The 16,212-nt window shown below is 37.4% G+C and overlaps 1 protein-coding gene and 1 long non-coding RNA gene across 4 annotated transcripts; both read right to left on the reverse strand.

Annotated features, from left to right (window-relative positions):
- On the reverse strand, positions 1–6,612 carry LOC131307441 (uncharacterized). 3 transcript variants are annotated; one of them, XR_009194132.1, is made up of 5 exons: positions 6,340–6,612; positions 4,658–4,787; positions 2,399–2,771; positions 1,430–1,500; positions 7–853 (listed from the first exon to the last, which is right to left on the reverse strand). It is a non-coding gene; the product is annotated as an uncharacterized LOC131307441 (long non-coding RNA). The 3 variants fall into 3 exon arrangements; XR_009194133.1 differs by having other exon boundaries at positions 1–1,500; positions 2,399–2,762; XR_009194131.1 differs by having other exon boundaries at positions 1–1,500.
- A 4,357-nt stretch (positions 6,613–10,969) lies between these two features.
- On the reverse strand, positions 10,970–15,210 carry LOC131307442 (uncharacterized). Its single transcript, XM_058333938.1, has 3 exons — positions 15,051–15,210; positions 12,732–12,808; positions 10,970–11,761 (listed from the first exon to the last, which is right to left on the reverse strand). The coding sequence occupies exons 2-3, from the start codon at positions 12,801–12,803 to the stop codon at positions 11,189–11,191; spliced, it is 645 nt and encodes a 214-aa protein (XP_058189921.1). The 5' UTR covers positions 12,804–12,808; positions 15,051–15,210; the 3' UTR covers positions 10,970–11,188.
- Between the last annotated feature and the right edge of the window lie 1,002 nt (positions 15,211–16,212).

Raw genomic sequence — 16,212 nt, forward strand, 5'->3', positions numbered from 1 at the left:
GAGCGATCTTGGGGAGATGAATCGATCAAGTAAAATACAAGTACCTGAGAAACTTCGTCACATTACAAAGGCCGGTTTGTCTCAAGTGTCTCAGCAAATTAAAATTTGGAACTTAGGAGGGATACAAGTTGCCTAAACAATTCATGAAGCTGACCTGTTTATTATACAGAGATATGAAACTGCTTGCGAACAACGGCCGTGAAAATAAAACACAACTCGCACGACCCAAATATCACAAATTCCACAAGAAGTTTATGCTATCTATTCAAAAATTGAGTTCGTAAGTAGGATTAACACCACATTGTAAGAAGTATCAGTTGTATAGAGAAGCAATAGCTCACATTCATGAAAAAGTTCATATCAATTTAACACCACGGAAAGAGAATCACAATATATACCAAGATGAGCTGCACACTAAGAAGGGCACAAATAAATCATAGTCATAGTCTCATAGATAGCACCACTGGGGTTTCATTTCTCAACTAAAACCAAGAGCCTGAGTACTTAACCAAAACTGAGTAGTCCACGATATCTACTTCAACCAAAACCACAAGTCTAGTTAACTAAAAACGAGTCACGAGGCCCTTTAAACAAGTGTATACCCACCATAAAGCATTTGAACAGAAGCTAAAGTCAGATACCACAAGTCATTGACAAGGCAAATCTTAAAGTTAGACTACCACAAGTCATTGACAAGGCAAATCTTGGACAACACACGTTCAATATCACATTCCAGATTCCAGCAAGCCTACAACTTATGATGAACTTAACAGAAAGCAGAACCAAAACTCAAACAATCATCAGAGTCAAGTTTCTCTAACCCACAATGCATTCAAGGTTCTTCAAACAAATCCTAGAGCACACCAAGAAAACAAGCAAAATTAAAGGTTGATCAACAGTGGTTGCAACCTGCATGAAGGGAACACAGAGACAGACAAGGACCAACTGACCATTTTCTGAAAAGAAACCAATGAGATATCTTTTTCAGAAAGTCAAAACTTTACTACACGAAATTAAAGGGAAAAAATAGCATCAAATAAAGATATTTTCTGAACAAATCAGGAGACGCTAAACAAGAACTGTGGAGTATATCCCAAAAAACAACCAAACCATGAAAAAGGGAGAACCAACCGAAACCTTTCAAATTGGTTGGTATGATTTGGTGGTTTACTTTGCTTAGTTATTTTCCCATCCCTTCTGAAACACGATGTAACTAGACTATCTATTCGAGCAATGTAGACCTAGAATTCTAGCAAGTTCAATATTTCAAACTCTTATTATTTAAAATTAGCAATAACACATGTACAGATTGTAAATCAGCTAAACATTGCCACATCATACACCAATACATCCAAACTACCAGCAATACCACATCCAGTATAAAATGACTCTATATGCCATAACAAAAACTAGAATCCACTAAGCTTACCATTCAAAGATCTTTCTTGAAATACATCATCACAGCAAGGCATACTACCAAATTATTGTCCGCAATATTACCTGTTAAAGCATCATCTTCTCTTGAATATGCAATAGTGCAAAAAATACCAGTGTTCTAAAAATCGCATTTAATCGCCGATTAATGGGCGATTAATAGGTTTTATGGCCTCTCCGATCAGATTAATGCTTGGGCGTTTGAATTAGGCGGTCTAGAGATTAATCGGGATTTGGCGGCGATTAATCGCCCATTAATCGGCGATTAATCGGTTAATCGGCGATTAATTGCCCATTAATTGGTGATTAATTGGTTAATCGGCGATTAAACGGTGATTAATCGGTTAATCGATTAAACGGCGATTTTGAGTGTGAGTCCGATGGAGACGAAGTTATGGATGGATATGGAGAAGAAGAGGAGTAATTGACTAATAATTTCGTACCTGGTTTCATTTGGTTTGAACGTTGCACTTTGTAATTGACTGGTAATTTCGTACTTGGTTTCATTTGGTTTGAACTATGAACATTGAACTTCACATTATGGATTGACTAGTTATTTCGTAGAACCTAGTTTCTATGTCTCTATATTTGAATTGTAGAGAACTGTTAACATTTAGAAGTGTTAACATTGAGTATCCAATAGCCAAAGAGAACTAGGAAATTTTTTGGGAGAGAAGATATATCACAGCAACTAGGAAATCTGTGATTATTAATGGTAGGGAGGTTGCAGAATATTTAAAAAAAAAAAAAACCCGACTAATTGCTAAAAGGCGATTAATGGCCAATTAATAGGTCTCGAAGCTTGAAGGTGGTCGGCCGCCCGCCTAGCGCCGAGCGCTTTTTAGAACATTGGAAAATACGAATGCAAATAAAGTAAAAAAAAACTCATAACTTCAAAGTTTTTTTTTTTTTTTGAAAATGTCATAACTTCAAAGTTTAACCAATAAACAAGAACGCAATTTACCTTAAGAAAAAGAACGCAATTAACCCAAAATCAGCTTCTCTTTCTCTAATCTTCGTGGCTACAAGGTAGAACGACTTGAGATGAATTTGAAAAAAGCCTCCGAAAGCAATCTCATCGTGCTGAGAAGTCGACACCATCGTCCAATCACTACCTAAAAGAAATTGTTACTAACTAGAAAAATACACATACGCAATCCAAAGAAACTCAAATGATTGAGAAACTTGCCTTTTCGGAATAATGTTCCAAATTATTTTCGTGATACTTGAAAATCCTGAATCCTTTTTTCTTGTCTTATTATCTTGATAACCAGTCCTCATCGCTCCAAATCCAGCTTCACGTAACTTAGACTGTGAGTCCCTTATATCTACATGAGCTTCAGTAAGAGAACAGAGATACATATACATCACTATTCGTTTAAAAAAAATCCCACAGCTTGAAATTAGTTTTATATTTTCTTCTACATTGTAGAAAACAACATTTTCATATGTAAAGCAGGCCATATCCCTACAAAAAAAATACAAGAACAATAAATCTAATAGAAATAACAAACAAAAATATTATAAAAGAAATGGACAAAAAAATTATTTTAGCTTAAAGCTTTTTAGAATAGCTCTAAGTTAAATCACAAAATCGATGAGTAAGAAACATATTGTTGGCTGAGCTCATAGTTTCAGTTTTCTCAAACAGGATTCCTAAATAGAACAATGTCGTTCTTCAATCCCTCTTCCAACTCGAAGTTTGTTAAATTGTCTTGGCATAGGGTCAGCATTATTACCTTAACTACATCACCGTTACTTAATATATGAATACCTTCTTCAAGATGGCCATGGTATTGATTTCTAGTAAACATCATCATCTTCAAACAATACTCAACTTGCCTACTAAAAAACATCAAATATTAATTAGTTCAAAATGGACAAATAAAGGGGATCCTAACAAAAAAAAAAATACACATGTGAGAACTTTAAGGCCTTCATCCGACAAACCTACTATTGTAGTCTCATTTAAACTCATCTCCAATTGCTTAAAACTCTGCTTGTTTAACCATTCTTGGAAAGCATGTTGTTGCACTCATTTAGTTACACTACCAAGCTGCCCATATCAGGTTTTATGTTAATGGAATGAGTTCTTAAAACAGTAGGATGATCATAAGATCGTTATGCGTAAGAATAGCCACGGCTTCCTTGTTGTTTGTCTCTTCCTTCTCGGTGACTTGAAAATTCCCCATGCCATGACCTTCATTGTCGGGAAAATTTGAGAAGTTAGTGAATGCTTTGTTGTTTTCCATCCGGATGGAAGATTTTGTGTAGAAGGAAGCAACAAAACATTGACCAACTTCTCCAATTTCAATTTTCCTGATAATGAAGGTCATGACATGGGAAATTTTCCAGTCATCAAGAAGGACAAGACAAACAAGGAGGAAGTCGCGGCTATGTTTATGCATAACAATCTTATGATCATCCTACCATTTTAAGAACCCATTCCATTAAAACAAAAAAAAACTAGATATGAGCGGCTTGTTAGTATAACTGAACGAGTAACACCACATACTTTCCAAGAATGGTTAAAGAAGTCAGTTTTTAAGCAATAGGAGATGAGCTTAAATGATGAGACTAGTATAGTATATTTGTCAAATGAAGTCTGTCTAGTTCTCAAGTATGTATTATTTTTGTTAAGATTTCCCCCCTTATTTGACTATTTTGTACTAATCAATATTTGGTGTTTGTTTGTAAGCAAGTGAGGGATTGTTTGAAGACAATGATGTTCACTAGAAATCAATACCATGACCATCTTAAAGAAGGCATTCGAATATCAAGTAACGGCGATGTAGTGAAGGTGATGACGCTGACCCCTACTCCAAGGCAATTTAACAAACTTTGAGTTTGAAAAGGGATTGAAGAACGATATTGGTCTAATTTGTTAAAAAAATTGTTACTGTGAGACCATTTAATAATTCACGGCCAACAATTTTGCTTCTTTTCTATCGACTTTGTAATATAGCTCAAAGTCTATCCGGAAAAGCTCTAAGGTAAAATGTTTTTTTTTTTTTGTCCTTTTCTTTTCCAATACTTTTGCCTGTTTTTTTTTTTTTTTTGGTTATTTCTATTAGATTTATTATTCTAGTATTTTTTGCAGGGATATGGCGTACTTTATATATGGAAATGCTACATTCTACAATAATGAAGAGAAGATAAAAGCCGATTTTCATACTGTGGGATTTTTTTTAAACAAATATTGATGGATATGAATCTCTATTACTTTTTACGGGAGCTCATGTAGATACAAGGGACTGGTAGAATATTCTTCCATAGTTAGGGCAGTCAAACAAACTCTCGTACGAGCTCCTACTGGTCATTCATCCAACTGTAAACTAGAGCCACTTTTGATTCTGCAATATTGATTTAAGTTGTGAAGCAAAATATAGATAAAAGATGTGGATAGAAGGTGGAGAGAAAGAGATAAAAAGAATATCAATGACACAGAATTCAAATAAGCAGAGAATTCATTCACTTGACATAGATTTAATGTTTAATGGTACTTCATCACAAAACCATGTTCAAAATAGGACAAATATCTAGTGTTCAAATGACACAAATTGGAGTGGTATACATGTCACTCCCCTATCCGACATGTAGAACTGTTTAAAATTCCTCATTTTACATCCCCCTTCTGTTTCATAATCCCATCTATCAGGGCTTTCCCCATCTGCCAACATATGGCTTTTAAACTATTTTGGATGGCCTTAACCCTCTTACCTCATCACCCCTTGCTGGGCATTCAGTCGAACACCTAGTGGGCGCTATCTTCTAAAGTTTTCCCACTCTCTAAAAGCCCAACTATCCAGACAGTAAGAAATCAAACCCCTTTATGGTTTTATAGAACCCCACACAAAGTTAACGAAATAAAAAGAACAAGAAAGCCCTAATTTAGAAAGCAATCAAAAAGCCCTAATATACATGCGTATATATATACAGAGAGAGAGAGAGAGAGAGTGAGTCTGAGTGTCCATTAAACCAAATCACACAATAATTAAACCGAAACAAAAAGCCCTAATATGAGGAAAGGGTATGTGTGTATTCGTATCAAGAAAGGCTTTGGAACCCGAAATTGACTTCAATAGCATTCAAAATTATACATAGACAAAGTGGAGACTATCTGTTTCTCCTCAACTACCGCCTTACTGTTAGAGCATCTCCTACCCACTCTCCATAACTCCAAATTTTTCTCCATCCCTCCATTTTGGAGGAAAACATCACTCCTACCCACCTTTCATATTTTCCTCCATTTTGGAGGATTGAGTTTCATCCTCCATATATAGAGTACAGAAAAAAGTTTTAGAGATTCCTCCAAAACTATTTTTTGAATATAAAATGCAAAAAGTACTAAATTTTGAGTGAGTAGGAATAATGATGGGAGGAATAGTGAGGAAGTATTTCACATAAAATGTGAATGTAGAGATATAGAGGGTTGTGATTGGAGTTTATATGGATAATAAAATCCTCTATGTTCACCATTTGATTAAACAATATTAATTTAATCCTCTAAAATGGAGAAATAGAGAATGTTTGATTGGAGATGCTCTTATAACGAGCGATTTTCGAGACAAACTTGACGTTCAATGAGAATTAAATACAAACAGATCGTCCAAAAAAAATCTAGTACTAAGTAAGTTACACACATACAGGGAGTGAAAAGAGTGTGAGAGAGAAAGACCTCGGGTCCTCGAGGGTTGGGTTAGTTCGGTGACGGAAACCACACACTTGTGTGTGGGTGTAAATGGGTGTGATTCTAGACTTATTGTTTCCAACAAATCTTTTGTCTGTGTGAGAGAGAGAGGGATATGGGGACCTGGCCGGAGCAGTTAAGCTTAGCCGGAGCTTTGCTGTTTGTAAGCTTTGTTCAATCGTTATGATTTTGGCCGGAGCTCTGTTGTTCAATACCTGGAGTTGCCAAGTTGCAGAGAAAAGGGTCTGATCTGGTCGGACAGAAGAACTCGGTGTGTTTGTTCGAACAGAAATCTCTCTCTTCGCCCTTAACGAGCGTTCTTCCTTGATATCTAAAAAACAACAGATTAGAAGATGTGTTTCGCCATTGAGGATACTCTTGAGTTTTTACTCAAATTTGGGGAGGGGGGAAGGGGTAAGGGCCAGAGATGCTAGGGGGGAGAGAGAGAGAGGGGAAGAACGTGATTCATTTAACGACCACTCTTATCTACAAAACAATACCTGCAAGAAATTGGATTGGTAGAGATGCTCTCTCTAGTCTTTAGGACCTGTTTCTTATTTCTTGACCTAGTTTCCACCAAGCCAGATGTACCCGATTCAGTGATGACACTTACGGTACTATCCCATTTTGTTGGCTTAGGGCCTGACGCTTAGTTTGCTTCTAACTTAGCACTGATCTATTGTTATTGTCTGATTTGCTTTCTTATGCTGACACCTTCGTATGCCGATCGTAAAGTCTAATTTTCTTGCACTAGCATTCCGATGCAACAACGAAGGAAAAGGATTTCTATTACTCAAGAGATGGCATGAGCTTGTTCGGGAGCTAATGTCGGTGAATCAGGGATGGAAGTTTCAATCGTCAAGCAGGAGAAGGTTTGTTTGCTAAATAGCAAATTCTGCTGTTCACCATTACCCTTCCCGGTGGCGAACAGAGCTGGTGGTAGCCCTCGTCCCTTAAGTATTTATTTCATGCTTTACGAGACAGGTTATTCTCTCACGCATCAAGTTTAATTCAAAAAATAAGTATTTGTTTGACAAATATGTATTTATTTTGATCAGTGGAACACATGTGAGAAGCCAGTCCATTTACAATCCAATATTGCTATAGGGACTGACTCACGAATTTTTCTATGGCACGCAAAAGTGGTTTTAGTGTATGGTACACCAAAGTGGTTTTAGTGTACTATGTCTGATTTGAGCCATTGAAATAAGCTTCATGGCAAAATTAGACCATTGGATTTGTAAGGATGAAAACCTGGTACAAAAAAGCAAAGAAGTTTCACAAAAAACCAAGCGTTGTTTTGCTGTGTTTTACTTACCATTCACGATGAACATACCAACCAGTTTGTTTGAGAGTTTTTGACACAACACGTGGCATAACACCCCTTTGGATGGTGAGAAAGAACATACTGAAGGACAAAAAGGAAGCTAGTAAAAAGCTGACACCCTTTTGGATGGTGAGAAAGAACAAGAAAAGAAAAGGTAATCTTTTCTCTCCAAATCTCACTATTTTTTGTAAGATGGGGAGAAAAAAGAGCATCAAAACTTTTTTTTTTTTTGTTGTAATTTCTTCTTCATTTCTCTTCAAAATGTTCAATCCAAATGAGTAATTCCTTAAGAAACCACAACCATTTCCTTTCTTTTCTCATGAAATCACTCCATCCGAATGAGGTGATCCCACGAAACCCACAAAATCTGAAAACCCCAGTTTCTTCTTACAAAACCGAGAGAGAGAGAGAGAGAACAAACCGGTGGAGTGATCCCAGCGATGAGTGGTGCGTCGAGCAAAGGAGAGATGCCGGAAGAGGGGAGAACAACGTAGCTCTCTGGAGAAACAAGAAAAAGCCACCGAAGATGGATTGTGCCGGCAACTCTGCACACCAGTGGAGGCGAGGGAAAAACAGAGGTAGAGATGGGGGAGAGAGGGGGGTAACGAGAACAGAGGAGAAGGTCTGCTTCTTTTGGAGGAGCAGATAGCGTGGACTGTTGAGGATTGAAACATAAGGAACCGACTAAGAGCATCTACATCAGATTCGGCAAAACCCACATTGTAGCCATTGAAGCTAAGCAAAACAAAAAATGGAAGCTTCTCTCTCTCTTCGATGGAGATGAATCTCTGATGCTGTGGACGTTGCACAACCACCGACTTCTCTTCTCTTCTCTCTACCATCCGCCATCAGAAGAAAAACACTGGGGAGGAAACCAGGTACAATGAGGATTTATGGGAAATAAAAGGTGGATTGAAGGGGTGGTTTGTGGTCCGAAAGGATCTGGGCTGTTGAAAATAAATGGTGGATTGTAGTAGATGATGAGTCGGCGGTGTTGAAGTGTGTGTGAGTGTTGATTTTTGCACAAGGCTCGTCTTGCAGTCATACGGACAAATGGAAGTTTAACTCTTTAAGAAGCACTTCATGCAGCTTCATGGAGGTTGGTTGATTTATGTAGTCCCTTTTTAAACACAGAAGAAGAAAACGTTCATTTGGATGAAAATCTAGCATATTCCTCTAGTGTGTAGGAAATTTATGGTTTCCATTGGTGGCAATCCAATCACCTCAATTTAAGATGAAAAACAATTCCCCATTGGTATTAAATGGTTATCCATTAAGCGGGAAAAATCCTATGTTAACAAAAAAAACTCAGAAAGATTAGACTTCATCTCTTGCAAGAACGGACTAACAGGGTTAGCTACCCAGCTAACCTTCATAATTAAATCGTCGGATGAAATTTTTAATGGTCCGAATTTATTTGATATATATACTTACCGGTAAGAGTATTCAACTACTCTGAACCATAAAATGTTAGTATGAACGGTCCAGATTGGACTGCACACGTTTTTTTGCAGTCAATAGCAGAGAAGCCGGATCCTTGATTTTTTTTTTAAAAACCGTGTGTGAGTATTGATTCAAATACGGAGTAATATTTTATAAGAGTAGAGATGATAAATAGAGAGGATTGGTATAGGGTTGAGAGAGATTTGAGATGTATGTGTGTACTTTTTACATTTTTAATACACATTCATACCCTTATTACTAGCGTTGTATACGTTCGATGCACGAGACAAACAAATTACATTGGTATTTTTTTTCCGTTCCCGTGTATCGAACGGGTACACCTCTAGTTGATAGAATTTATAAGAAAAAAAGAATGTAATTTTTTTTGTCTCGTACATCGAACGGTTACAACACTAGTTGATAGAAACATATAATTAAAGAAAAAGACATATAGAATAAGAAATGAAGATATATAAAGCAAATTGAAAAAGTATTGTTTTTTATTTTTTTGTAAAATGAAAACTGTAACTCTCCTAAAATCTCTCCCTCTCTCGCAAACACATGGTTCTCTCTCTCTCTCTCTCTCTCCCCACATCCTCCCTCCCTCTCCCTCTCATTCTCTCTCCCGATTTTAAAAATTAAAAGAAAATAAAAAATCTAAAAAATTAGCATTAGGGGTTTGGAGGATTGTGGGACTCAAACACATTCCTATAATATATTGGTAGATTGTCAATTCATGGGGTTGATTTTAGCATTTTCTAAGTAAAAAATATATACCGTTCATAGCTACTTTTGCTAGCCAATCAGAATATTTAAATTTTCTTTTTTTTCTAAATCAACGGTTCAAGATCAATATTCTCTTTCAATTATTGGGATTATTGGATGAGAATATTGTGGATCCATCTGAAATATTGCGTATCCCGTCAGACAGGATATTGCGTATCCCGCCGCCGGGCAGGATACACCAATACCGCTTTTGTGTACCACAGAGATCCGCATTTAAAATTTTGATCCAAGACTTCAACCAGCTTCTGTATCATGCCGGTAACCACCACGCCTTTCTCCTCCATTATATCCTCTTTTCTTAATTTTAACAAAAAAAATGGTGCTGTTCTCTTTAGATTTTTAGGCATTTTGTCCTTGTTAAAAAAATCTTGTGTTTACTAGTTTTGTGCCATTTTTATAGATTATTGATTCATTTCGATTAAAAAGGGAATAAAAATTATATTTATTACTTTTATCCACATATTTTTTGAAATATCAAAAAGTCATACTCCGTACTAACTTTTTTTTTCTTTTTCAATTTGTCTTGACGATATGAACCAATAATCCACCAACGTTTGAATGAAATATACCCCACAGGCTGTTGATTCCCCGGTTGACTAACATACAAATACCCTGCTAACCCCCACTAATGTATACCAGATGACAAAAAAAAAATTCATTGTCCGTTGATTCCCCCGTGAAGATCCCTTGATTGCTGCCACCTACAAACCCTATATTCCAGGGATCCTAACCTCAAGAACCATGTTTGCAAAGAATTTGGTTCTACTGCAGTCTTGTATGATCCAAACCCTGTTGGAATGGAACCGTCTGACCACTACTTGAAATAACGAATATTCAGCTATAGTTTAGAGAACCAACATCAATATGAGCATTTGTAAAAGGGGTTGAAATGCCCATTCCCTTGCAACTTTGTTTTAGTAAAACAAACACTGTGTAAAGATTACTGACATGAACGTTTGGGCAAAGCATTCTTCAAGCCATCGCTGCAAATTTGTGATCCATATATTCATGAATTTTTTTCCCAAAACAAAACAGAGGAGTATGATTTTGATCTGAGTGGTTGCTTGCAGCATTTTCCATACTACATGGCTGCTGCAATTGCAGCTGTTAACTGTCATTACAGTTCAAATTGTTCAATAAACCTCACTTGGCCACCAAAAAGGCCAAAAAAATAAAACCTGTTAATACATTCAAGAACAGGCCTTCTTCTAAGAAAAATAAATGAGTGTCGAGTATAGCCCACATCAAAAACAAGCCTTCTTCTAAGAAAAATAAATGAGAGTCGAGTATAGCCCACATCAAAATTATATTCAAGATAAATGAGAGTTGAGTATAGCCCATATCAAAATTACATAAAAAGGTTTTAAGATATATATTGGCTTATTTGGGGCTTGCGGCTAGTTTCAATGACAACAAATTTAAAATCAACTCTTACACTCCCCTTGAATGTGGGAGAAAAAACAGTAGTGATCTCTCTACACAATGTATGATTACAAAGTTTAATGCAGTTAAAATCGAACCCAACAGCGAGTGCATTGCGCCATACAATCCCCCTTGCAATCAACATTATAACCCAACACTTTCGGATTCCGAAGAAGAAGGTTTCGAAGGGATTTACCTTTTATTCCCCACTCTGTTTCCAAAACCTTCACGTTTGTCCTCAACTCGTGTTCAAGACTACAACCCAGAACCTCAGGGAACTTCTTGAGCAACTTGGAAAGATCATCATCTGATAGGCTTAAACTCCTCAAGTAGTCCAATATTTCATTCACAAGTTCATATGTTGGCACTTCTTTCTTCCTTTCTTCTCCCCAGTAAGGCGAGTGGATCTGGCCAAACGCTTTTCCCAGTATTTTGCTGTCCTCCTCAGCACTAAAATTAAATGCCGAAAGGGCTTGTCTGCATGCATCCCATGTCTTCCTTTCTTCATCGCTTAGGATCAAATTCTCTGTTTGTGTGGTTGAAAGTAATTCCCATTTCTTAGATGGCAAAATGGAGGTCCAAGCTCCTCTTACCACATGAAGTGGAATACCATTTGATAAGTTCACATTCACTACTGGTGCAACTGTTGCAATTTCAGGCTGAAATAAGAACAATAAAAAAAGAGAGAGCCTAAAATAAGAAAAGTGAAGTCTTAATGTGCAGAACTTGTGGAAAGGTGAAGCAATAAACTGAGGGTAACTTTTTTTTTTTTTTGGGCAAGTAACTGAGGGTAACTTGTTCGCAAAATAGTTATTTCTACTCTAGGGTTTGCAAAGATGATGTCAGTAAAGTGAGAAGAAAAATAACGTTACCATTTGTTTCCCAATTTTGTCCAACATCGGCATTCGTAGCCTAAAAAACTTTAGGCCGGATTTTCTAGAATCTCCTTTTTCCAAAAGGCATCCTACTACAAGTTAGAATCCACTATCCAGGTCCTGGATGATGGATCCCCTTCAACTAGAGAGGAAGCTCAAGATTGAAAAAGTGGAATGACTAATCTTTGTAATTTATTTGCAGGGATTAATAAAAAAAATTTGCCGATAAAAAAAAAAAAACAGTTTTTGGCTTTGGGAATTTTCACCAAAGTGAGTTGGATATCAAAATCTACCAATGCCTATCAACAGTCATTCTACCCTGATGCTTCTCTAACTGAACGCTAATGAATTCATTACCCTTCATAGAAATTAATAGAATGCCCAAAATTCTAGATTATTCAACCCGTTTGATAGAGTGGCTGAGATTGGAATGCCACAGCAGTAAAGTCAGACCATAAGGTCTAATGCACTGAAAACACTTTCCAGTTGATAGAAAGCTAGTCATGAGTTCATTTCATCAAACACAGGATTATTTTTATGAAGATTTGTTCAACACATTGAGTATCATGTATAAGTACCATACATGCAATGCACCTGTACCTTTTAGCTTTACCATACATGCAACACAGCTCTTCCTCTATTTCATACAGAGTACATTTTCTTGTTTAGTCAACTATTGTAAAGGAAAAGCCATCGTTTAGTGTGGGCTAGATTTTATAACTCCCTAAAACTGTAGTAAAAAGATGACACTTACAGAAGAAAAGCAGAAGCGTGTTCCAGAGTCGACAACCAGCAAAGGAGAACGTAATGATTTTCCCAGCAACATGAATACTGTATATAAATGAAAGAAGACTAGTGAAAAAAGGCACCTCAACTCCTCAAAGCAGCCAAATAGTATGAGTAATAGGAGATAAGGATTTTGATTGAGTTTCTTTAAGTTTTTATGAAGTGCTCCATACAATCAATTTCAGGACTAGCTCATGTTTAACTTTATTTCCAATCAAAGAATGCCAAAACTCCAAAGCAAGACTACCAAGAAGGAAGATACCCACAACAAAGATTTAATCTTTCCACCTCTATTATGAATGTAATAAGTTGCCATGTTCATTAGGAAAAATCATGGGAAGACCAAACTGTAAAGAATGAAAGAAGTAAAAAGATTTTTATTTGAAATTTGAACACCTACCCGGCACGTGAATGTAACCAGTTTAAGAAATCTCTATTTCTCTATCAGCACCAGAAACTTAGATGGTAAAGTTATCTTTTTTTGTTTTCTGTTTGTTTTTCTTCTTTTGTGTGTGCCCATGCGCGCGCCCACATTAGCCCTAAGATGATAGTCTCTAACAAGAAAAGTAAATGCTTCCCCGCCTCTAATATCTGTAAACTGTGTCAGGAATAGAACATTCCAGAAGTGCTACCAACAAAAGTAATCAGGCAATACTACATTTGTCAGCTCCAACATTTTTCCAATTAGTAGAGGTCTCAACACTCTAGCTAATATCGATGTAATTTCAGCAATAAGTGGGCCATTATCATTTAGTAAAAGCTACAAATCAACTATGATCTCGTCTCATTAACTTCAAAAGTCATTAATTTGGCTTATTATGGCTCTTCTTTTCTATATAATTGACAATTTTGTGTGAAACTGCTTACAAATATGTTGTTGCTTTTTCCTCAAGAGTCAGTAGGACTTTTGGAACAACCAAAGTTGAACATCAACAGCATAATTAAGTCATAAAAACTATTTTAAAAAACCATAAGAATGGTCTAAACCAAATAAATAAAGAACCGGTCTCAGTTGAATTTCTAGGCTAACCTATTACTACATTCCTCATCATGATCTAGAACAACCTAATTGTTCAAAGATAATGCTTTCGTTGTACGTGAAAAGTGAAAACGAAAATAGTACCTACAACTTAAGTGTATCGTCTACGCAAATAGTACCTAAAACTAAAGTATATCATCTACCTAAAATGCACATGTCCTTCAGGATTGTGCTGTAGCTTGTCGTGTTTGGGAGGCTAACTTTGTCCCCCCTTCTGTTACTACTTCCTTTGCGTTATCCCATCCTTCTTGGTTGAAAGTTAATTGTGAATCCAAAGCTTCCCACCAGTCGGGCTTACCTTGGCGCATTATTTTTCGTTTTGCTTGGTTGAATATCTAGCTCCTTCGAAACAAAACAATTATTCAACCAACCCTGGATCACACCAGAGATGCCATTCACCATCCACTAAAATGATTACTGCTCTTTCTCATGTGGAACCCTGCTCTAGAAGCGTGGTTCAGCGCCCCCCCGGCCCAAATTCTTTCAAGCTAAACACTGATGGTGCCTTTAAGAAAAGTACAGGTTCGGCCACAGGTGGTGGCCTTATCCGTGATACAAACGGAAATTGGCTAACTGGGTTCCGCAGGAAAATGAGAACCAGGCAAAGTTTGGAGGCCGAATTGTGGGCTTTTCGGGATGGGTTGGAACTGGCCCATAACATGCACTTGAGGCCTTTAGAAGTGGAAATGGATGCTTTGGCAACTATCCAGCCGATAATGGGACCAAATCAACCTCACCATTTGCTCGGTAACATTGTTCATGATTGCAGGTGCTGGATGGAAAGACTTCGGGTGGAGAAGATTGAACATTTACCGTGAAGGCAATAGATGTGCCGATTTATTAGCTAATATGTCTTCTAACGATGATTTAGACTTGCGTACTTGTGCCGATTTATTAGCTAATATGTCTTCTAACGATGATTTAGACTTCCGTACTTTCGAGTTTCGCACCCGTGCGATGAAGCTAATAGGGTTTCATACCCTAGGATGTTGTAATGACTCTTAAGTTTTTCCTTATCTATTTAAAGTAACTGGTTTACCCCACACACACACACAAAAAGGAATTTCTTCTAAATTCATAAAACCCACCAGACAAAAGTACAGATACCATAATAAAACACCCAGTAGTTAAAACAAACTTGAACAGAAGCGTAGATAGCAGAGAATCAAATAGAACTACGTAGATTTAACAATTGCAAGTATCGAAATTATATGTATACGTGCTGAAAATTCGGAAGATAGACAGAACCTGGGAGAATACAACGATCAGAGTCGAGAAGTTTCGGTTTTACTAAGAGAGAACTGAGGAATTTCAACCGATTTTGCCAACAGAGATTCTTCTCACTTCCGATTGGAAACGACTGGACCGTATTCTCGAATTTTCGGGCTCAGACGATCCTCTCCAATCATATTTGTCCGTGAACATCTTCCGGATGTTTTTAATCTCGTAAATTAAGGAATCGAACGGCTTAGATGCTGCCAGCACGCCGTGGCAAATCAATTAAAATTCGGGGGATTCTGTTAGCCCCCGAAAACACTACAGTCACCAACCCCTGATCAGGAGGGTCGGTGACCGGCCAGGACTCTGTGTGGGATCCACTCCGGGTCCCGTATAAATGATCCGAGCCGCTCAATAATTTTTAAAAAAAAAACCGAGTGGGCCACGTGTGAAATAAGCTCAATCCGATGTGTGTATGTGCTCAATCCGAGCTGTTCCAAAATCAGATGATCCGAGCCGTTCAAAAATGAAAGTTTGGAACGAGCACGTACACACATCGGATTGAGCTTATTTCTCACGTAGCCCACTTGATTTTTTTTTTTTAAATTATTGAGCTGCTCGAATCATTCGTGCGAAGCCCAGAGTGAACCCCACACGCGGTCGGTGGCCGGTCACCGACCCCAAGGTCGGTGACTATAGCACTGCTGATTAGCCCCCAAGCCCCCAACGCGTTCTTTTGGCATCAAAACGACCACAAATTTTTTGTTCCCCCACCCACCCCCCCCAAATCGATACGGAAATGGGGAGTTGACTTTCGAATTGAACAAAAGAATTGGAAAGTTGAGTTCCGAACATTCTTCGAAAGATTAAGTTTCAAATTAAAAGGGTGAAATCAGAGGTTAATTTTCGGATTTATGCGGTATTATTAGGAAGTTAAATTTCCAAATGTTTACCGAATTGAATATCCAACAACGTCCAGAAAAAAATAAATAAACAAATTGAACTTCACCTACATACACACGTATTTACAGAGATAGAGTAGGAGAGATCAATCTTAATGCCATTTGCAAGTTTTCTCCGGTTTGGAGAAGGGTAAATTTCACTTACCACCCCTGAGGTTTCTGACAATGACAGACACCTCCCCTCACGTTTCTGAAATTGTACTTACCTCCCCTGTCAGAGTTGTCAGGTA

Source organism: Rhododendron vialii, chromosome 11a (genome assembly GCF_030253575.1).
Source record: "Rhododendron vialii isolate Sample 1 chromosome 11a, ASM3025357v1".
NCBI lineage: Eukaryota > Viridiplantae > Streptophyta > Magnoliopsida > Ericales > Ericaceae > Rhododendron > Rhododendron vialii.